The following is a 22,942-nucleotide window of genomic DNA, read 5'->3' as shown; positions in this document are numbered from 1 at the left end:
GGGAGTCCAGATGCTAGGACAGCACAGCACGGCCGGAAACTGCTTATCCCAGCCCAGACTAAGCAGGACAGCAAAATGAACTGACCCCAGAAACGTTCCTCTTCCTCCACGGACTGGAAAGGGAACCTGGACCACATGCTGGGAACGGGCACAGCACGGTTCACAGCATACCACCACGCAGAGGCAACAGTGGGCCGTCCCAGTGCTGCTGGTTTGCCCCCCATGCTCCCAGCTCCCCCAGCCCAGGGGTCTGTCTGCCCCGAGAGCCCCATTCCTCCTCCTCCTGCAGTCTGCAGGATGAGCTGTCAGCACCAGCAGCCATTGATGGGTCCCTCGTGGCTTCAGTTACCCCCCAGGGCGTTTCCAACCTTTAATCACACGTCACACATTCACTTCTCACTTCACAGAACTGTAAGGGGTTGGAGACCTCCAGAAATCACCGAGCCCAACCCCCTGCAAAGCAGCTCCCAGCCCGGGGTGCACAGACAAGACCGGGTTGCACATCCTTTGCACGAGGTGTCCAAAGCCAATGGCAACTTAACCCCGTGTCTGCTGGAGCTGTTATGGGGGCGGACGGGACCCGGGGGGGCTTCGCTGCTCCCAGCAGCACCTGAACCAGCACCCAGCACGGCTCTGTCCCTCGAGCCCAGCCCAAAGGACAGCTTCCAGCAGCACATCCTACACCAACTCAGCCCCCGGGGGGAGGTGCAGAGCTCTGCGGTGCTGTCTGTGCTGGGGCTGCGGGCACTCAGGGCTGGATGTGACACCAAAGGGGTTTTCTCCCTTCGGCTCTGTGTTTTCAGCCCCTGGCCGTGCCCCAGTGGCCTTAAATCTTTACAGACCTCTGAGAAGCTCGGGCTCAGCTGTTATTTGTCACACACAGCAGCAGGGTGGCAGGGGACAGCCCCAAAACACGCATCCCTCTGCAGGAGGGACAAAGTGCCACCAGTGAACCCTGCAGAGCTGGGGCAAAGGAGCAGGGGGAGCAACGGGGGCTGGCAGTGGGTCCAGCCGGGGCTGGGGGGCGTGGGCTGCCCCCCCACGCAGAGCCACTGCTCTCAGCTCTCTCCAAGAGAGTAACACAGGATCCCCAGCGCAGCGCAGCGATGGCAGCGCCATTAATTGGCCCTCAGCAGCCGCCGGTAATCAGCCCTCCTGCGGCCGACCCGCGCTGTAATTACCGTCCAGCTCGTTAGCACTAATTGGGCTACTCCAGGGAAAGAAACCTAATGGGGAAAAAAAAAAAAAATAAAGACAAACAAAGTTTAGTCGTGTTTTAACTTCGACTTTGTTCTGGAGTCTGGAAGGAAAACTGGGATGCCCGGGGGGACGCTGCTGTCCCCGGGGCACGTGTCCTTCCGCAGGCAGAGCCAGCCCGGGCCCCCAGCGGGCCGAGCTCAGCTCACAGCAGCACAGCCACGTGCACTGATGCTCCAGAGCAAAACCCCATTCCTGGGGCAGCTGCTGACGGTGGGGCTGAAACACGCTGCCCCCCAGGGGAGCAATCGTGTGCCCCCCCCCGCCCCCCAGTCCTGTGCATCCAGCTCAGTGCTGCTGGGAGCGTAGGTGCACAGCACTCAGCGTGGAGTGAGGGAGGCACCTCCTGGATGGATGGCAGCACTGCCACCTCCCTGCACGGCCACAGCCCTGCACTGCCACCTGCCTGCAATGCCACAGGGCCACACTGCCACCTCCCTGCACTGCCACAGCCCTGCACTGCCACCTGCCTGCAATGCCACAGGGCCACACTGCCACCTCCCTGCACTGCCACAGCCCTGCACTGCCACCTGCCTGCAATGCCACAGGGCCACACTGCCACCTCCATGCACTGCCACAGCCCTGCACTGCCACCTGCCTGCAGTGCCTCCTCCCGTGGCAGTGATGGGGATGCTGCAGGTTTGCAGCACAGGAGGCGTTCCCAGGCAGTGGCAGCGATGAGAGGTGATGTGCAGGGAAGCAGCAGTGCACATGAGGGGTCAGCTCCGGGCAGGGGGTGTGCTGGGGGGCAGGGGAGGGCAGAGAGATGGGACCCATGGGCCAAGAGGAGCCCAGCGAGGCCGTGCACAGAGCTGTGGGGGAGCTGCCTGCTGCCACATCGTGCCCACCCCATCCTATGGGGTACAGCACGAAGGGTTTAACACACACAGGGCAGAGCTACACCGAAAAGAAGCGTGCAGAAAAGCACCTCAGCTTCCATGGAAACGCAGAGGGTTTGGGCTCCCTAAAGGCAATGGGGCAGACTGTGCTGAGGTGGGGGCAGGATGTGTCCCAGCCCCCCACCCAGCGCTGTGCCCGAAGCACAGCACTTGTGGCAGCGTCCTGCTTGGGGTCTCTGCTCTCATCCGTGGGGCTGACTGTGCCAGCGATGCTGTGTGGGGTGCAGCACCTCGATGGGCTCTGCGGGTGCACGTGGTGGGCACGCAGCCATCTGCCAGCACAGGAACAGCTCGCAGGGAGCTGGCAGTGCTGGGGTCCTGCTCACCCCGCTATCCAGGCCTGGCAGGACCCCAGCACTTCTCATCTTCCAGGCTTTGGGCCACAACCTCCCCCCCCAAAACACACAGGAGGAGAAGCAGGAGGGCATGGCCGCTTTCAGACCCTGCGGCCCCATGGGCTGTAGGGCAGTGCCAGCTTCTCCCCAACCTCATCTCCCTTTTCAGCAGCAGTTTCCCCACCACGAGAGCACTGCTCTGCACTGACTGCTGATCATCTCCCTAAGGAACATCACCACGTTGCTTTTTCCCCCCCCCAGACCTCACCCCACAGCCAGTGTCCTTCCCTGAGGGCTCTGGGTTTCCCATCATTTCCACACTCTGCATTCACTCCCCTGCCACGCTGTCGGTGCAGCAGGCAGAGGGGCAGGGGCACATCCCTGCCCCACCACGACCCGCTTTCGGCCCAAGCTGTGCTCCAATGTCACTCATCCAGTAAAGGATTGCCAGCAGAGCAGATGGGCTGTAACCCACCAAGGGTTGACCCCAATGGCTGCGGGAACCAGTGCTCCAGGGCAGCTCAGGAGGAGCTGGGACCTTCCAAGGAGCGAGGGACACAGCACGCAGCATGGGCACCTGCGCACACCGAGGGCCCCATCACACCCTGCAGGGGCTGATGAGCCCTGCCCACAGCCCAGGGCTGGGAGGTGGCACTGGGGGGCATCCACACCTCCTCCCAGCACCCAGATCGCCCTCACTGCGGCGGGGAAGGAGTGGAAGCCCTTGCTGGGAACAGCCTCGAGGTGCCCTGATTAATAGTGCTGCCTGGAGCATCCTGAGTGAGTCACAGCCTCAGCAGTGCTGGCAGAAGCCCTGAAGGATCCCACCTGGGGCCAAACCCACACGCGGCCACGGAGGAACACATAATCCTGCAGGAAACGCGGCCACTTCCCCTGCCAAAACCCCAAACGTGCCTGCTGTGCAGCTGAGCTGCAGGCTGGGGCTGTATTTTTAGTGCTGGCACAACCCCCAGTGAACTCCTTCCCCGTTCCTGGGGCACAGCCCGGGGCTCTGTGTCCCCAGGGAGCAGGTCTGGGCTCTGTCCCTCTTCATAAATCCCGAAGCCACCTCTGCCAGGAGGACCCATCCCCTCCGGACCCCCATCAGGGCTGTGCCTTGCACACACGCACACCCTGCTCGGACACCATCAGCCACGCGGGCACCAAGGGCTCATTTTGGGGACCTCTACAGAGAGAGAACTTGAGCACAGCACAGCCCCGGGGCCACTGCAGCTCAGGTGATGAATGCCCGGTGCTGGAGCTGCAGCCTTTTCCCTATCCCTGCCCGATCTGCAGGCACTTCTCATACCCCCCGTGCTCAGAATCAGCTCCGACCAGAGCAGCCACACTAAGGCTGCCCTCACAGCCCCAGAGCTGAGCCCAGGACGTGCTCTGATCATCGTCAGAGCACAGCAGGGACTGCACCCACAGCACAACACTGCAGGCAGCCCACCGGGAACAGCCAGGGCACGGGCTGTGAGTCCACGTGGAGCCAGCAGCCAGCAGCACGTGCCGGGGAGCCCTCTGTGAAGGTAGCACATCCCTGCGGGGATGGCATCTCCTGCAGCAGCTCATTGCCATGGAAATGGAGCCCTGAACACGTTCTAACAGAGGAGGAGAGCACACTCTGCTGACACGCCACCCAAGTTAATTGCAAGGGCAGGTCAGAGGGAAGGGAAGCATTAAGAAGAGACTGGATGTACCCAAACACACAATTTCCAGCTTCTCTGGGCCAGGTGAAAGCTGTCAAGCTCTGCTCTTTCCTCTCTGTGCTCAAACTGCTCCTGTAAGCATCCAACAGTCACACACACTGAAGAGGAAGGACTCGGGCTGCCCCAAAACCAGCTTCCCTGCTCAGGGGGGGAACAGCACAGAGCTGGTGACCCGGAGCAAACCGCCTGCGAGCAGCTGGACGGGGCAGCACAGGGCTGCGAGCTGCGGGTGCATCTCACAGCTTTCTCTGTCCCAGCCCTCAGCCCAACTCACAGCGGACACAAACCCGAGTTCCCAAGTGACACGAGGGGGTGAGGGCAGCAGGAGCAGAGGGACACAGTGCTGCAGGAAGGGAGGTCCTGGAAGGGAGATCACAGAGAGCAGGGGTTGGAAGGCACTTCTAGAGATCACTGAGTCCAAGGTCGGAAAAGCCCCCCAAGACCCCCAAATCCAACACCACCCCACCAGGCCCCACACCCCCACGGCTCCTGCACACCCCCAGAGATGGTGAACCCCCACTCCCAGGGCAGCCTATGCCACTCTTGCCAAGAATAAATTGTTCCCAATGCCCAACGCGGGGCTTCCTATTCAAGCAAGTGGAAACCAGCAGAGGGATCAGACTGGAGGTACACAGAGCTGGCTGCAGCTTCAGAGCCTTTGGGATCTTGCTGAGTGCCGTTCTTCCTTTTGAAGGAAACATTCGGGTATTTCTAACCTAACAGAACAAGTCAGAGCCCCAGGACCCACAGCTGGGTCACAGCGTAGCCCCCAGCCCCAAGAGCCACAGGGCTGCAGGGTGTGCATCCAATCTGGGCAGCAAGCTCTGCCAACAAAACCCACCACCACCACACAGTGCCCTACAGCAGAGAAAGCAGAGCTCCTCACTGCACTCGGGGAAACTCTGACCAAGCAGGGGGACGTGGGAAGGAGCAGGGGCACAGGGCTGGAGGAGGGGAAACACCATCCTCAGCCTCTCCCGAAGAAATAAACCCAGACACTGTGCCTGGCAGAAAACAAAATACAAATGAGCACGCTGGGAATAAAACACACTCCTTTTGGCTCCAGGCTGTCGGATGGACACTGCACCACCTCCCAGGGAGAGCAGAAGGAATCCAAAGAAAACACTTTGAAGAGAGCACACGCTCAAGAAGCGCAGTCAGTGCCAGTCGTACCCTGTGACGGCACAGGACGAGCACCCCAGGCCCCCTGCCAGCTCCAAGGTCTGCCCCACAGAACCTCCCACGGGTCTCCAAACGTCAGCAGAGCACCTCGTGGGGTCGGGTGGGATTTGTCCTCCAGCTTCCCTCTGGGTCAGAGCAATTCAGCTGCAAAGCGAACCCTGGGAAACGAGATCCTCTCAGCAGCAGTGCTCCGGGGTGTATTTTACACCAAGTTCTGCAGAGGTTTTGCTAATGCAGAGGAATGGGGCTCACAGCAGCGCGAGGAGCAGGCCTGGCTTTGCTGCCATCGTGTGGGACTGCGGTGTGGGCACCTCTGGGTCTGACTCGCGTGGATTTTACCCCTGGGGGCTCTGCCCCTTATTACAAGAGGTGTGCTTTCGCTCTCCCATCATCCGGAGCTGTTTGCTAGAGATCAGCAGCACTCTGCTATTGAGTGGGGAGATGCTGAAGAGGGAAACAGACTCCTCAGTGTTGCTCCCGCTCAGCTGTGGCTGAGTTAACAGAAACCCGTGTCAGTAAAAAGGACTGAGCAAATCTAACCCCAGTGAAGCAGTGACAGATGGCTCTGCCGGGTAGGGAAGCAGTTTGGGAGATGAAGCACTCCTCCTGCAGATCAGCTCAGCTTCCCAGTGCTGATTTCAGCAGCTCTCACTTTCAGGAGCACCACGGAGAGGTGGCAGCAAACAGCAAACTCCAAGAGCAGGGGAAGTGCAGCCTGCAGGGCCCACTGGGAGCTACTCCTGCTTCCACAGCACACAGCAGCGTACAGACCACCCCAGGGTTGCAAACCTCAGCCCTGGCACAGCCACAGCTTCACTGCCAACTCAGCCCTCCTCCCCTGCACACGACTGCCACGTGGACACAGCACTTCCCCACGCTCACCTTCAGCCCAAGCCTTCTAGCACTGAGCCCAGCAGGGCAGCCCCAGCAAACACAGGATGCTGGGAGCACACCTCACACAGCAGCCACCCTCAGACTCACAAGACAAGCTTCCCGTTCCCGAGATTCCCTTCATTCCTCTGACATACCTCGTTTTATTGAGCTCTGTGGACTGAAGAGTTGGCTGCATGGCACACGCAAATTCAATAAATACTTGAGAACTGGGTGACGGAGCCCCACGGCATTAAGGCAGGGATTTGAGTACAGGGAGAAGTAAAAACACGTTTCTGAAATTCCTAGTATTGAGCTGGGGTGGGGAATGCAGAGCTTCAGAAGGCTTCCTGCCCAAGGACAGTGTGGGATCCTATTACCAGCAAGCTGGCAGAACCTTGAGTGGGTTTCTGATGCAGAATAGAGCACATTGCAGCAATTCTGCCATTTCCTGTTCAGAGATGGAAAGCAGAGCCGTGCCCTTCCTGCAGGCTGACAAGGAAACCAAGCCTCCAAGCAGCAAGGCTCCCGCCTCCACTCTGCATCTTTGGACATTTCTTTGGAAGGGGGAGAGAGTTAGGGACAAGGACAAAGGGTGGGAGATGGGCATAGCAGGCACACCACACACACAGCCCAGGCTTCTTTTCCTGGTGTTTTATCATGGCAAAGGAGAACACGTCAGTCAGGTTCACTGCTGCCTCTGAAGACAGAACACGAGGTCTTTAGTAAGTGAACTGAAGGACCAAGGACAGACCTGCAGGGTCAGCGGCACGAGCACTTCCCCTTTCTGTAGGGTTCAGCCCAAGACCATGCAAGAGCACTTAGGTTTCCAGGAAGCCCAGCTACAAAAGCAATACACAAACTTCTCTACCCATACACGAGCACCATCCCCTGACTTTGCAGATGGGAAGCTACGATACACTACGGGGACCCCCTGTCCTGCCACAGGTCCAGCCAGCTCCTCCTGAAGTCCTGAAGCTCCACTGAATGCACCTCTCCCACACACAACCCACCGGGCAGGACAGCTGTGCCAGCACTGCAGGGCTGACCCGTTAGGAGCCACACATCAGGCACTCCTCACGGTTCTCCAGGGAGCACACCATGGCTGCCTTGTTCCTCTCCTTCTCCTCCTCGGACGCCTTCTCCCGCTCTCTGAGTTTCTCTTTGTTCAACGTGAACTGGATGGGGTTGGCAGCTGGCTTCGTCCTCAGGTAATACATGCCAGTCTTCAGACCCTGTGGATACAAAAGCACGGATGCAGGAGCAGGAATGGGCTCAGAGAGTCACAGGGAGCTGCAGAACGTGCCCTCCTGCAGGCCACACCGCTGTGCCGCTGCCTCACGGCGACGTCCTGTGGTCACAACTGATGGCAGCAATGCCACAGCACCTGCAGCTTCATTGCTCAAGAGGTACTCCACTAACAACACCGGGTACCTGGGAGGAAACGGCCGTTCACCCTTCCAACAGTCAGCGAGACCCACTTTTCGTGGAAGCACCGATCAAGCCCCATCTGCTCCCCTGCTCTGAACTCCCACCTGCCCCCCAGTACCTGCTTCCACCCATAGAAGTGCATGCTGGTGAGTTTGCCATAGTTGGGCTCTGCGATGTGGATGTTGAGAGACTGGCTCTGATCGATGAAAGCTCCTCTGTCTGCTGCCATCTTCAGGATAGTTTTCTGGGAGATCTCCCACACCGTCTTATAGAGCTGCTTCAAGTCACCAGGAATCTCCGATATATTCTGGAAGAAAGAGCTCTGTGCTGCAGCACAACCAGAGGCTGCTCGGATTTTCACATCCCTGCATACAAATCCTTCACACGTTACTGATTTCACCACCTTAGGATTCCTGCAGCTGGAACCCCATCACCAAACCCAACCATTGTGCTCAAGTGCTGTCAGATACAAAAAGAAACCTTACTTGCTCTCAGAGGGCAGACTACGCTGGGGAGTTTCTGAGAAGAAAAAGCTGTTTTCAGGTAGGACTTTTCAGACAGGACATTCATGTCTTGCCCTAAATAGCTGTGAGGCTTTACAGAGAGCACTCCAGCACCCCCACACTTGTCCAACTGCACTCTTTTTAGCACGTGTGACTCCAAGCACAGTGACATTTCAGCCCCCAGAGCATAAATAATGCATCCCACACGGAGTGCACACACACCTGCCAGAGCAGGATGCCACGTGCCCAGCTCCTGTCTCAAATCAACACTGTGACACAATTACCCCTTCACAACCTCTGCAATAAATGGGAATCCAAACATCTGTGGAACCTGCTAAGGCAAAGCAGCTCAACTCCTTACTTGTCCTACCAGTAATTAATGGCACCTTTCCATTGCAACTCTCTGCTCCATGGGCAAGCTCCAGCAGGAACAAGTTACCACTCAGATCAAGGCAGTTTCCTCATCTTTCTAATGGAAATGCCCCATTTAAGGCTTTTCCTCCCCAGGCTGTTACAGTCACTCACACACAGCAGACCTCACCATCACTGCGTGGCAAACCACCTCCCCGCCAGCATCACTGGGACGGGTGGGAGTCCCAGCCCCCCCTCGTGTCCATGCGTACCTGGATGGAGCCATTGTGGGCAATGATTTGGTTCTTCATCTCCTCGTTCCACAGACCCCTCTCTGTGAGATCTTTCAACAAGTGTGGATTCACAACCTGTAAACAGCCAAGGCCTGAAAGCACTGTATGCTCTGCTCTATGTGCCCCACCTTACAGCACAGATACATCTCCTAGAGGAGAAAAATCCACACCAACATGCACGGAGATTTCCTACAATTCACACAGGACCGTGAGCAGTACTGCCAAACTCTCATTGCCCAGTCAGCACTCAGAGCTCTTCAAATTTTTTCCTACACGACAATCACCTCTGAATTTCTGCACATACAGCTTTAATGTGACCCCTTCAGGTCTGTTCAGTGCTCTACATACAGTTCTTCCCTCAGAACTGTGCCCAGCAGCACTGTGGGCTCGGTTATATTTCCCATAGATGTATATGGGGGTTGGACTCTATGATCTCTAGAGGTCTTTTCCAACCCCTTCAACTCTGTGATACATCTTCATTAATTTCACTAATCATCACTAACTTAACAAATACACGGGTCAGTGGTGATAGGATAAGGGGGAATGGTTTTAAACTCAGATTGAGGTTGGGTGTGAGGAGGAAGCTTTTCCCTCAGAGGGCGGTGATGCGCTGGAACAGGTTGCCCAGAGAGGCTGTGGGTGCCCCATCCCTGGAGGGGCTCAGGGCAGGGCTGGCTGTGGCTCTGGGCAGCCTGCTCTGGTGGCTGGTGGCCCTGCCCATGGCAGGGGGGCCGAAAGGAGATGGTCTTTGAGGCCCTCTTCGACCCAGGCCATCCTATGACTCTGTGAAATACTCCTGCAGGCAACGTGAAGCTCTAAGGAAGGGTTACACGTCCTCCTTAGCATCTCTGGCCTGTGACATAAGCATTTGACTGAACTGGTGATCAGTAAGTAGCCCCCTTTTTGCCTTTTCTAAGGGTGAAAGCCATGGAAACTACAACTACAGAAAAGCTCTTTGGTAAATCTACCTCAGGTGCTTACCTGAAACTCTCCTGAAAGGACTCTGCGTGTGTAGATGTTACTGGTGTAGGGCTCAATGGATTCGTTGTTGCCCAGGATCTGAGCAGTGGAAGCAGTTGGCATAGGGGAAAGGAGAAGGCTGTTTCTGACACCATACCTGGCAATGACAGCCACGAGTTAGAAAGCTTCAACCAGGCAAGAAAGGAGAGAAAAGAGCCAGGAACAAATCAGGAATGCTCCGCTCACACACACAGACATCTCACCCTCTCAAGGTCACCTGAAAAGCCTCTGCCCACCTGCAGAAAAAGTGCAGCTCAGGTCTTTGATATTTCCATGCACCTTGATATTTCCATCTTTAATGAGTCTTTTCTAAACTGTTTAGTCATAGGAAAGGGTGCACAGAAGTCTGCCGTGCTCAGGCAAAAAACAAAACAAAAGCCCATGAGAAACCTGAGACCTCCCCGTAGCCAGATATACTGCATTTGAAAACGAAACCCATACAAACGGAACAAATTCATTACAGGCACTCCAACAGCTGCTGCCTCCGGGACATTCAAGGCTCAGTGCTTTGTCCTGCCAGCTCAGGAAAGCTCCCCATCGCAGACGACCCTGTCTCATCACGGCTTTGTTAAACAGCAACACAAAGCACTCTGCTGATGCCTCTGAGATGAAACAGCTCAGCCAGAACAGAGCCTATGGCGTGGGCACACCCTGGTATGTAACCACACAAAGGACGGCCATCCACAAAGACAAACCCACGAGGGGAAGGAAATAACAGGAAATCGTACAGGGCCATTTTTAATCCTCGCAGTCAGCCTTTTGTTTGCAGTCAGTTGTGACATAGGCAATGCCATTTCCATTTAAAACGAGATCACTCACTTGGCAATCTTCTCCTTTAAAGCCTTCCAGTCCCACAGATCAGATGGGGTGACGTTCCACATGTCATACTGAAGAATCTGCAGAACACGAAGTTTTCTCTGTACTCCATAAATCACGCTATAACCTCACAGTCTCAGCTAAGCTCCTGTATCACAATCTCACACTCAGCCTCCTGACAGCCCCCCCAGCATAGGCTGCAGCTTGCTTTTCTTTTACCCTCCTCTTCACCCCAATTTAACTTGTGAGCTTCAACAGCTGAACGATGGAAGGCACACAGCAGCCATCGCACCGGTGCACGGCTGTCAGATTACAAAGTTTCAGCCACACTTCTGTACCAAAGACCACAGGCAGTCACACAACCTGGATTTCAAAGCCTTGGCCCTGAGGCAGGACCCTCCCCAGCACTCACCCCTCTGCTGACAGGAGAACCCTCGTACGTTTCATACGGTCCTTCCTGCTCAGCGAGTTCACAGCTGGCTTCCAAAGCACCGTAATAAATGGTCTCAAATATCTGCTGGTTCAGGTGCTGGGCCTCGGGGCTTTCGAAGGGATACCTCATCAGGATGAAGGCATCAGCCAGGCCCTGCACGCCAATGCCGATGGGACGGTGCCGTCTGTTGGAGCGCTCCGCCTGCACAGCATCAAACACAGGGAACAGTGACTGCAGCAGTGCTACATGGCAACAGAGTTGAAAAGGAGCCCTGGAAGGAGCTCTGACCTCCCCCAGTCGCTGCCTTCCACTTTTACTGGCTGCCCATTCTGCTGCAGCTTCGTGCTGCCCAGTCCCTGCTGCTCAGTGTTTGCTGGGGCAGGAATCTGAGGATCCACGTTAGGTTTGAAGCAGTCACTAATTCCAACTGCTCAGCCTGACACGACAAAGGTGCGATGAGAAACAAACACTACACACTCCTCGAAAAACAGGTCCACGAGGATACTGGAGTTCAAGTATTCCAATTGCACGTGCTCGAAATAAAAAGTGATCTTCGTCAGGTTGGGCACCTGGGACTGCAGAGAGCAGCAGGGCCTCTGTCACAGCCCCCAGCTCAGCTTCAGCTCGGCAGCACTGCACTCACCTCTGGCACGGGGTAGTAGTTGATATCAATGATTTTGTTCAGGTTTCGGACGATGACTTTGGTGACCTCAGCCAGCTTCTGGAAGTCGTACGTGTGCTCGGAGGTGACGTACATGTTCAGGGCTATGGAAGCCAAGTTACAAACTGCAACCTGCAGAGAAGGAAAGGTTGCGAACGGATGTGTCAGCCAACACCCCATGCAAAACACAGGCTACCTCAACCCCACAGAACAATCTCGTTCCAAACAAAGCACCAAGCAAGCTAGAAGGCCACAGAGTCGCCGTCCTCACGTGGGTGCTTTTACAAGCTGGAAAAAGGATAATAACAATTCAATAAATCACAGAACTGTCGGGGTTGGAAGGGACCTCTAGAGATCATCAAGTCCAACCCCCTGCCCAAGCAGCTCCTAGCCCAGGGAGCTAGTTGGTGTCAGTGCCACCATAAGAACTCAGCCCTCCAGCCTGTAAGCTTTCCTTCCAGAAACTAAGCCCAACCACTTCTTCTGAGAAGCAGCAGATGATCTCTGTGAGATGCAGAACACATCAGAGCACTGCACTCGTTTCTCAGCAGTCATTTCATTTCCAACCCCAGGATAATCAACTCAGCTCAGCTCGGCCAGTAGAAGCTGATACTTTCAGTTCTAACAGTCTCAGGAGCACTACAAATACCCCATGCTGCATTAGCACTAACTCATTCCTACACCCTTTCTTTACTTCCGTTAGCAGTGATGCAGCCCAAGCATAGCAGCTCTGCAGTGCACCTAAAGGAGACTGAGAACTCAGAGACAATTGTTACTGAAATTAAAATCTGGAGCCAAGAGATGCTTCTACCACCAGCCTGCAAGCCACGAGGCTCACTCATCTCTGAAGCTGCCACAGGTTCACCTCGATGGGTACCTTGTTTTTACACCAAACCCTCAACAGGAGATGGAAAGGGGGGGGGGATACCTCCACACCTCCCCACACACAGATGCAATGGAAGAGCTGTACACATCCGACTGAAAACATCCCATGATTTCCTTGGCTTCCTGCTCCCCTCCCCAGCTAAGGCCACATTCCAAAGCATTGCAACGAGCACATTTACAGCCTTCCTAAAGCACTGCATGCTCCTGCTCCCCACTTACCTCGTCTTTGCTGGTATACTCCACTATTTCTGTGCACAGATTGCTGCATTTGATGGTCCCCAAGTTCTGCTGATTGCTCTTCCTGTTGCAAGAGTCTTTGTACAGCATGTAAGGCGTGCCAGTCTCTGTCTGCGACTCGATGATGGCGTACCAGAGCTGCTGGGCCTTCACCACTCTGCGGACACGACCTTGCTTCTCATAGCTGCAACAGGGCACACGTTGCTCAGGGATCCCCAAGCTCTCCAGGAACAGCACAGGAATCAGTTCTGTGATCCTAAGATCAACTGCTCCTAACACCAGGCTCCCAAGAAGGCAGCACCCCGCTCAAGGTGAAATCAGCCAGCAGAGCCCTAACAGCAAAGTATCCAGACTGCCCTGGATAAAGGGCTTTTGCTAAAGCACACGACTCAGTGAGCTCAAAACAGAGCCACCTTCTGCTTTAAGCAGGGATCACTGCAGAACTTCACTCCAAAACATCTTCCATACGTACCCTGTGCTGAGCAGCCCACAATGTGAAGCAGCAGTAGCTAGACAGCCCCATCTGTGCCACTGTGATCACCAAACTGAGCAGCCCCTCCTAAGCCAGCACTGCTGAGCTGTGCTTTGGCTCCCAGGTAGCACACGAGGGCAGTTCTGCAATCACGTGGCTGCTGTACAAAAGCCTGCTCACTTTCCTTACCTCTCATACAGTTTCTCAAATTCCTCTCCCCACACCTCATCTAGGCCAGGGCACTCATTAGGGCACATCAGGGACCAGTCCTGTGAGGAGAAAACACCCAGGATCTGTAGGTACCTCGTTAATTAACAGCATTCGACTTCAGCAGCAGATCCTGCTGTGAACAGAAAGGTGGAAGCTCCCATTTCACAGCCTGGAGGAGCTGGAGCCAGCTGTTCCAGCACACACAGGAGGCGTTTACCAGAGCAGTCTGATCTATTTAAAAATCAGTCATACAAATGTTTATCACAAACTGAACTTCTAAGCCCAAAAGGACTGATTCTCAGGATGTAACCCATTTCCAAGGAAAAACAAGCAGTCGTGGGAGGATCTGATGACTGAGAAGATTCTGATGCTAGAAGGAAACCGCAGTCAAAATCTGGCGTAGAGGTACACAAAGGATTAAGCCCTGAAGCAAAATATTCCACGGGAGTTCTCCACTTGCACAACCTAGTGTGCAACTGGGGTACAGCAGCTTCCTCGGGAAGATGCTCTGCTGCAAGGAGGGCAGCTCTGCAGCACCGCCTCTCCACCAGCACGCCAACCTGCACCAAACAAGCTCCTTACCTGGTTGCTTTCAACTCTCTTCATAAAGAGATCAGGAATCCAGAGAGCAAAGAAAAGGTCTCTGGCACGCTGCTCTTCCTTCCCAGTGTTCTTCTTTAAGTCAAGAAACTCAAAGATGTCCAGGTGCCACGGCTCCAGGTAGATGGCAAAAGCCCCAGGTCTCTGATGCATACAACAGCCAAGATCAGAACAAAGTGTCCTGAAAATAACCCCCCCCACACTGCTGCTGTGTGATGCAATGCCTCCAACTAAGTACAGGTCAGCTTTAGAGTCTCCTCATGGCAACTTCCATGTACTTTTCTGTGTTGCTGTTGCTCTCACTTACTGGAGCTAGGCCATGCTACTAGCTCCAGATTCTTAATGAAAACATTTTCCTCTGTGTCAGCAGAGGAGCTCCACAACTCCTCGATTCACCCACTGAGTCACACTGACCTCTGGGCTACCTGAATACAAAGGATGCACAACAAGAAACTTTCTGCAGCCTTACAGCTTAATTCAACCCAAGGAGTGATTGATAACCTCAGCAAGAGATCACCTCACGTGTACGTATCACGCAGCACACGTGTACCAGAAGATACACACTGGTGAACAATGGCCTACCACCAAGGAGGGGAAAAAGTCCTTTCTCTAATCACGTGCCAACTGGCACAGCATCACTGATGTCACTGCTCCAACCCACCTGACGTGGGTGCCCTCCTTCACCCCAATTTATTGGAAAGCCATTACCTTGTTGCCACCTTGATCCACGTAGCGAGCGGTGTTGTTGTAGACCCTCAGCATAGGAACGAGTCCATTGGAGTTCCCATTTGTCTGCAGAAGCACAGGAAAACCACTGTCACCACCCTTCAGTCATCAGCAAAACTCCCACCTCGAGAGCTGGAAAACGGGCATCTCAGTGCTTTGGTGGCACCCCCACCCACCCCGGGACCCTCCCACACTCTCCTTTAAATCAGAGAAATCCATCACCTTAACTCATTTCCTCAACACGAGGCAACCTAGAGTCCCGCAGAGGTTATGCAGACAGTGACCAAAAACCACATCAAAACTCCACATATGCCCACTGAATACCTTAAGTGGTTGAACTATAAAAAGGAGAAGGGCCTTCAGCCTCCGTGCATATTCCTAGGCTGCTGCCACATCAGTAAGTTGGAACTGCCTGATCAGGCAGCAGAATGGGATCTGCCTGCTGGGAAGGGCTTCTCTAAGGAAGCCCAAGCGCCAAGGAAAAGCAACCTCTCTGTTTCAGAGCATATGGAAAGGACTACAGAGCTGGAGCAGCTGCTGCACGCAGCTGACTCCAGGGAAGCAGTGCTGGGTTGGCAGCTGGACTTCACAGCCCTCCCCACAGCAGGTTTCCCTCTGCTGGGTGCACTCACCCCAGCAATGTAGCTGCCCGTGGCTCGGATGCAGCTCACAGCCAGCCCGATGCCACCCGCAGACTTGGAGATCAGGGCACACTGCTTGAGAGTGTCATAGATTCCCTCGATGCTGTCATCCTTCATGCACAGCAGGAAACAACTAGCCAAAACAAGCAGCTTTAGCACGTAGGTACGAAAATAAAACCAACAGGAAAAGGGAAGCATTTCTCTAGGGCTGCAGAAAAACGACGGCACGCACCGTATCCCTAAGGTGCCATGCAAAGCAATGAGGTGAAGCAAACCATGGATTGCAAAGTGGAATAAAGAACAGTTTTAGAAGACACCACAAGCGATCACTGATGCCTTTGTTGACAGAGCAAAGCATTTTTTAAATCAGATCTGATTCATGACAGCTGCTGCTCCGAGCCTACGTTAAAAAAACAATTGCCAGGATTCATTTTGCAACCCCTAAGGCCGTGAATACAAGAAACCTTCAAATAACCAACAGCCACGTGCAGATCTCCATCAGCTTCACACGCTTATTGACACATCTGTTCCCTCTCCCAGAGGCTGCACGAGATAGATATCAAATTCAATCCCACAGCAGCTTCTCCAAGCATTCAGAAAGGAATCCCAGCAACGCAGCTCCTCGATCCACACGCTGTGGCAGCACTTGATGTGAACAGACCCAGCCCCCAGGACCCTACCTGCCCCCAGTCGTGCACCGAGCGAGCACGGGAGCCCGAGGTACCTGGAGAGCTGTGGGCGGTTGGTGCCCGCGTTGAACAGCGTGGGGGAGGCGTGGGTAAACCACCTTTCTGACAGCAGATTGTACGTTTCGATTGCAGCATCGATGTTGTTCTTGTGGATCCCCACTGCCACCCTCATCAGCATGTGCTGAGGACGCTCAGCAACTGGACAGGACGAGGCAAGGGGAGAAAAGAATGGCAGTTACACCGCAGTGAGTGCAGGCTGAGGGGATGAGTTGTGATGGGACACTCCGGAGCTGTGTTTCCCATGAGCCCACAAGGAAGGAAGCTCAGCAGGTCTGCAGTTCAGGACCCAGCTCAGAGGATCAGATCAGCACGCTGTCTTGAAAAGCTCCGGGGCTGAGAGGGTACGGTCCCTCTCTCCACAACCTGCTCCACTGCTCAGATGCTCCCGTGAGGGGGAAAACAATCTCTATTAACAGTTAAAATGCCACCCGATATCCAAGCCAGCATCCAACTGCTCTCTGTACTTATTGTATTACAACTAACATCTCCATCTCTGGTGTCCCAGCATCATCAGGCTAAAGGTCTGCAGTGACAGCACAGCAGCCTCTTCCACTTACAGTTATTTACGAGGGCCTAGCATTAGGGAAGAAGTAGTCAGACAGAAACCAGCTCATCCCAGACAACCAGAGCTTTCAAAGCACTGGGGTCCTTCTAACAGGCAGGTGAAGCACAGCTGCCCGGGCCAGGCTGGCATTATTTGAAACACTGCTGTAAACGGTGCTGCTTTTCAGTGATCATCTGTTTCTCACACGAGCACAGCACTGCCACCAGGATAGCAGACTCTTAGCCAAGAGAGGCTGCACGTGCTCAGGGAGCAGCTGCAACAAGCACGTTGCTTGGCTGAAGTCAGAACTCGGTGCTTTTGGTGGACTGCTGTATGGAGAGCTATGAGACAGCCTACCCACCTCCCCACCCCCTGCTCCGTGCCATGGCTCTGACTTCTGCGTTATGCATTAAGCTGATACAGGTGGTTCTTACCTTTGCAGTTGATTTTCAACAAGTAGGAGCGCTCTAAAGTCTACAAAGAAAGAACATTTTAGTGGTCACACACATTTTCAGCTTAAAAACGTCCCGTTAATAGAGAGCTCCAATCCCAAGCAACGTCGTGCTCTGCGTTCCAGGGCAGCACCAGCCCCACACTGCACTGCTCCTCTGGTCAATGGCACAGGATCTTGGGTGGCTAACAGCTGGAAAAGAAATCCGTGACACGATTCCAGCCCTGAGGATTGTCAGGGATCTGTTTTGGGTGATGGGAGTGGTGGTGGAGCACGGAGCAGCAAGGTTCATCCCTGCCTTTCAACCCCCAGAGAATTAGGACTGCATAACATGAGTGTTTGTTCTCCATAATGCCACCCCTCAGCGCTGTTAATTACACTGTGATAATGCTTTCTGGACAGCCTGTATCACAATCTGCTGTGCCGGGTGCTGAACACAAAAACCAACAAATGAGGTAAGCCCACACTTTGAGCAGATGCCTTCTATACTCGTGGCTAACGAATTACAGCACTAATTACAGGAGGGAAGGTCAGAAATTGCACATCTACGCACATACAGAACCTCACAGACATGCCCTCGAGGTCCCCTCTTCCCACCCTTGCCTGCTCTGACCTACACACTGCATCCTGCTCCCCCCACACTGAGTGCACCACATCACACGTGTGGTGGAAGAAGCCCCCACACACAGCTGGACCACCAGTTCCAGTGGGACCCACCGTGGCCAGCGAGGCACCAGAAGCACTAAATGCTATGGAAAAGCCAAGTGCTCCCCAGCTAACCCCCCAGAGCCCGCTGTATCACACCCCAAACCCGTTCAGCACGGAGCTGTGTGCTGGGAGGGGAGCAGCAGATGGAGGGGGCACAGCAGACTGGTCCAGCTGAGGGGGAGATGTTCCAGCAGCATGGAAGAAGACAAAGGCGTAGGTTGGCACACTGAGAACTGTTACACAAAGCAATGACAGAAGAAAACCAACCCCCAAATCCCTTCTTTGGGTTCATAAGAATCGGATTATTTTCCTTGAGGAGCTGCACGAGCTGGGATGCTTCCAGCAACATTCAGCACCAGTGGCTGTGGGAGCTTCAAGCACGAAGTGCTGCAGCAGCCAAGGGCATGCTGCAAAGCCAAGGAGAAAGCACGTGAGTCATGCAGTTGGGCAATCTCATGGTGCAGGTACTCTGTTTTTACCAACCCACCGATGTCCTTCTTGCTCAAACCTAACGATGCCACAAGGATTGCCACCCCTCCCAGATGAGTCAGCTCCGGGAGAGCATCAAAACAGCAGACTGAGTTACCTTGAGTGAAGTGATCAGGTGCTCTTACCTTAAAGCCAAAATAGTTGTAGGAGAAGTCTCTGTCATAGATAATTGCAGAATTCAGGCGCTGAGAGGAAACAACAGAGAAAAATTTACATTCCCCTTTTCGTGGCCTCATTCAGGTCTAACAACGCTGCTGTTGTTTGACATTTCCAGCCTCAAAAATCTGGTGAAACAGAACCCACACCAGAGGGCACGGAGGAGGGGACAACAGGCAGGTTCAAACAGACACACAGTGTCCACCATTTCTTTCAGTGCAGCACACAATCGTTGGCTACCCCACGAAATGCAAGATACAATCAAAACAGGAGAGCAACTTCCCCATGAAAACACGAGGCTGGAACAGCTTGAAACGAGACACTGAGCCTCACCTCTCCCTCCTGCACGCACAGCGTGATCGCATCGCTGCACCGAGAAGTGCACCCCCAAAATGAAGTCACACGAGGACCTCCAAGAAAACACCCCTACACGAAGCAAATTCCTACACCCTCCTTTAAAATCCCCAGAGTGTTGGTCGTCGGTATTCATTTCTATACTGGCTCCACGTCCTCAGACAAACAGCTTACTTAAGAATAAGGAAAACAAATCATCTTAACGAGCTCGCAGTGTTTCCAAGACTCAGGCCTGGAAAAGCATTACGCACATCTTTGTTGGCCAGGACTATGTCCAACGTTTCCTTGGAGATCATCGGCGAGTGCTTCCCGTTGTGAGGGTTTATGTAGCTGTACAGATCGTCCATCACATCTACAACAGAAACATATTTGAAAAGAGGTGTGTCTGCAGAGCTGTCCGTACACAAGGGCAAGGATTTAGCAGACACGACGACCCAGCCCCAGAAATAACCCCTTCCAGGTCCACACAAATACCACCCCTCCTCTGCCTGCTCAGTGCTACCACGGTTCTGCCAACCTCAGCACTTGCCAGTGATGTTTCTTGATACAATAATGAAATGAATGGGAAAGATGGTGGGTGCACCCTAACTTCAGTCACTCGCACTCCTCACCAATCTGTTCTCATCTCTGGCATTTTCAGCTATCCTGGGTACTCAGTAACCTCTGCTGAAGAAACACCTGTGTACTCACACCCCCTACAACTCCCTCTCCCCTTCTGACTGATTACTGAATGCCCCCCAGGCGGACCTACCACTGAATACTTTCTTGGTTTCTTTGTGCAGGTTGGACACTGCAATCCGGGCAGCCAGGATGGCGTAGTCAGGGTGCTTGGTGGTCAGTGTTGCAGCAGTCTCAGCAGCCAGGGTGTCCAGCTCCACGGTTGTGACACCGCTGTACAGCCCCTGGATCACTTTCATGGTGATCTGGGCCTGAAAAAGGAAAACACACCTGTTAAAAAATCCCTTCTTTTGGCCTTTTGGGGTATAAGATGCTCTCCACTCTGAGCAATGCCTTTTACACTCCTTAATTAGGATAGGAAATCAGAACACCGAAAGCTTTGGGTGAAATGCTGGCTCCTAAGATTTGAAACCAAGAGACAGCGGGGCAGGAGGGAGAGCAGGAAAAGAGCAAAGAAGCAGGGACACCACTAACCCAGAATCATTAATGAGCTCTTCTATGCAGACTCCTCCCTGAAGACTAGAATGAAATACCAGAAAAAGATAGATAAATGTCAGTTTAAAAGAGTGCTCACTTGGAAGGTTGGAAACTCCAGATGAAGCTTGACTGTAAAATGCCTAACGAGGTTTGGAGGTACTGAACTTACAATGATTTCATAGCAAGAGAGAAAAAAACTCAGGCCTGGAGGGGATAGGCTGGCTTTCACACCACGGTGTAGCACAACCTGCCAGCTGGGGCCCCTCCTGGGAAAAGCCCTCTGTATCTGCCACCTCTGAAGCAGTTTCTGAGTTCACATCAAGTAGCTAGCACTGATCACTACCAAAGAGATCACACTCTCCACTGGAGAGCAGAGGTCTGAGCTAATGTGGTCATTGTCACATACATCTCAAGTGCCAACAGCTTCACAAAAGCAGAACCTGTGATCTTCAAACCTTCTCTGTAAGTAAGCACTTGGCACTAAGAAACTCTCTATCTGGTTTGAGAAGCATCTGGCACAAGATTCGTACCCAACAGAAGCACAGAGCTGCAGACAGAAAAACCTTACACACTACTGCAGAGTACATAAGCATGCAGCACTTGGTGTGAAATTAGCCCTGTCGTTAAGGTGGGAGCACTAAGCCAGGAGGCACAGGAATCTTGCTTTTGTCCTCATCCCCACATCCTTCCCACTGAGATCACAGCAGCACACTCCATGTTTCAGCACCCCCAAGATGACAGCAGGTCACTGCTGCTCCTCCTCCACTGCTACGGCTGAAGAGCACTACACTGACTGGTGAAGGTCAGGTATTGAACAGCTGCAGATTAAGGCACAAAGACACACTGGTAGATCTCAGAGCCCGACACGGTAACTCCAAATGGTTCTGCACATCTGCAGAACACATCTCCTAGCTGTGAATGAGGGAGTCACCCTCTGCATCCTGTTCTGTGGGAAGAGGAGCTTACGTGGGTGGGGTCAACAGGCCCACAAAATCCTACACAGCTCCGAAGAAAGAGAGATATTACAGTGACGGGGGGTTCTGACACACAGGCAGGGCACCTTCTTTTAAGAGAGGTTCAAAGTCTGATTTCCATATGGTATTGCTCAAGCTTTGCAGGTTGGAAATGGGAGCAATACGCCACAACCAATGTTTGTGAGCCAGAGCAACGGAGCACTCTTCCTAAGCACAAGCAGCTCAGTCACTCCAACAGAGTTTGGGCCATATATCCAGAGCAGTTTACGACAGGTAAAGCAGAGACCTTCCCACAGTTCAACCCCACACTCTGCACCTGTGAAACAGAAAGCATCACAACACAAACAGAAGAAATGTGCTACAAATGTATTTGCCAGCAGCTCCTGCACGGGTTGCTGTGCTTGGACTTTGCCACGGTGAGCGAGCAGACAGCAATCCCTCCCTGCTCACAGCTGCTGGCTTTTGGCAGAGACCCCCACCAGGGGGGCAGAACAGGCCAGCAGGAAAACAAGCACTCACTGGATCCACAAAGTCGGCGTTGAGCCCATAGCAGAGCTTCTGGATGCGCGACGTGATCTTGTCGAACATGACCCGCTCCTGGCGCCCATCTGTGGGGGAATCACAGAACCATCGGGGTTGGAAGGGACCTCGACATCACCGGGTCCAACCTCCCTGCCAGAGCTCTCTGCAGAGCTCCTCTCCAGCAGCTCATCCCCCAGCCTGTACTGCTGCATGCAGTTATTCCTCCCTAGGTGCAAGACCCTACACTTGCTTTTGTTAAATTTCATCAGGTTTCTGACTGCCCAGCTCTCCAGCCTGTCCAGGTCTTGCTGAATGGCAGTGTCAGCCGATCCTCCCAATTTTGTATCATCAGCAAATTGCTGAGGGTGGCCACCATCCCCCCCTCCTCAAGGTCACTGAACAAAGAGGTCAACGCATTCGGCTCCACTGGATCCTTAAGGCTTTAACAGGCCTCTAAGACCCCACACCGCACCGCGCCCGCTGGCCACGCGTGCTCAGGAACGGCCCAGTGGGGTCACAGTGGGGGCTGGGCGAGCCGGGAGCTCCCTGCCGACCCCGGTGCCGCCCTCCCACCCCGGGCACTGCTGTTCCCCAGGCACGGCATCCCCTCGGGGCCGGACGGGCTGAGCGGGGAACGCGCTCCGGTCGCACAGCGGCCCCCCGGGACAAGGAGCCCGTTCCCTGAGCACCGACGCCGTGGGGCTGGGGGGGGTCCTCGGCCTAACCCGCGTGGGATCCCGGCGCTCCCCCCGCTCACCGCGCTTCACGACGTGCATGGCGGCGCCGCTGCTCCCAACGGCCGCCGAGCGCCGATTCCCGCTCCCGCCAACGGCGCTGACCCCGCCGCGCCGCCGTACGCTCCCGCCCCTTCCGGCTGAGGCCGCGGGAGACATCTTGGAGCCGGGCACCTCCTCATTCTTACCGCAGCCGCTTCGTGCCGTCTCTCGCCCTCAGCGGAGCTCACCCCTTGCACTACCCCCAAGCTCCCCTCGTGTCCCTCCCCCCACTCGGGAAGCATCACCCCCGAGGGCAGAGCGGGCCGCGTGCCCGCTTCCAAGATGGCGTCCGCGCCCCCCTCCCGACCACTGGGCTGTTCGCTGCCGCGCGAGGGCGCGACGTACGGGGGCCGCGAAGGGCCACAACACCCTCGTTCGCGATACGTGTCACCACAGCGCAGTGGTGATTTCACTAAACAATACTTCAACTTCATACTCCTTGCAGCTCTCCACACCATCCTCCCACAGCCCTCCCTCCACTTCCAAAGCACACCAAAACCCTGAGGCACACGGCAGCTGATGTGCCACCA

The 22,942-nt window shown here is 54.5% G+C and overlaps 1 protein-coding gene across 1 annotated transcript; it reads right to left on the bottom strand.

Moving 5' to 3' along the window:
- Positions 1–7,145: 7,145 nt before the first annotated feature.
- On the bottom strand, positions 7,146–22,465 carry RRM1 (ribonucleotide reductase catalytic subunit M1). The gene is made up of 19 exons (XM_065745740.1): positions 22,394–22,465; positions 21,634–21,722; positions 19,737–19,914; positions 19,237–19,337; positions 18,601–18,660; positions 17,262–17,301; positions 16,259–16,421; positions 15,526–15,667; positions 14,876–14,959; positions 14,150–14,311; positions 13,547–13,626; positions 12,868–13,069; positions 11,746–11,895; positions 11,082–11,303; positions 10,673–10,749; positions 9,815–9,950; positions 8,813–8,908; positions 7,805–7,993; positions 7,146–7,490 (listed from the first exon to the last, which is right to left on the bottom strand). Exons 1-19 carry the CDS (start codon positions 22,410–22,412, stop codon positions 7,308–7,310), a joined length of 2,373 nt encoding a protein of 790 aa, XP_065601812.1. The 5' UTR covers positions 22,413–22,465; the 3' UTR covers positions 7,146–7,307.
- Positions 22,466–22,942: the final 477 nt, after the last annotated feature.

The sequence above is a fragment of the Cyrtonyx montezumae genome, unplaced genomic scaffold, assembly GCF_038088225.1.
Source record: "Cyrtonyx montezumae isolate F1298 unplaced genomic scaffold, pur_monq_1.0 scaffold_37, whole genome shotgun sequence".
Taxonomy (NCBI): domain Eukaryota; kingdom Metazoa; phylum Chordata; class Aves; order Galliformes; family Odontophoridae; genus Cyrtonyx; species Cyrtonyx montezumae.
The sequence above is the reverse complement of the archived record's forward strand: the minus strand, read 5'-3'. Positions and strand labels throughout refer to the sequence as shown.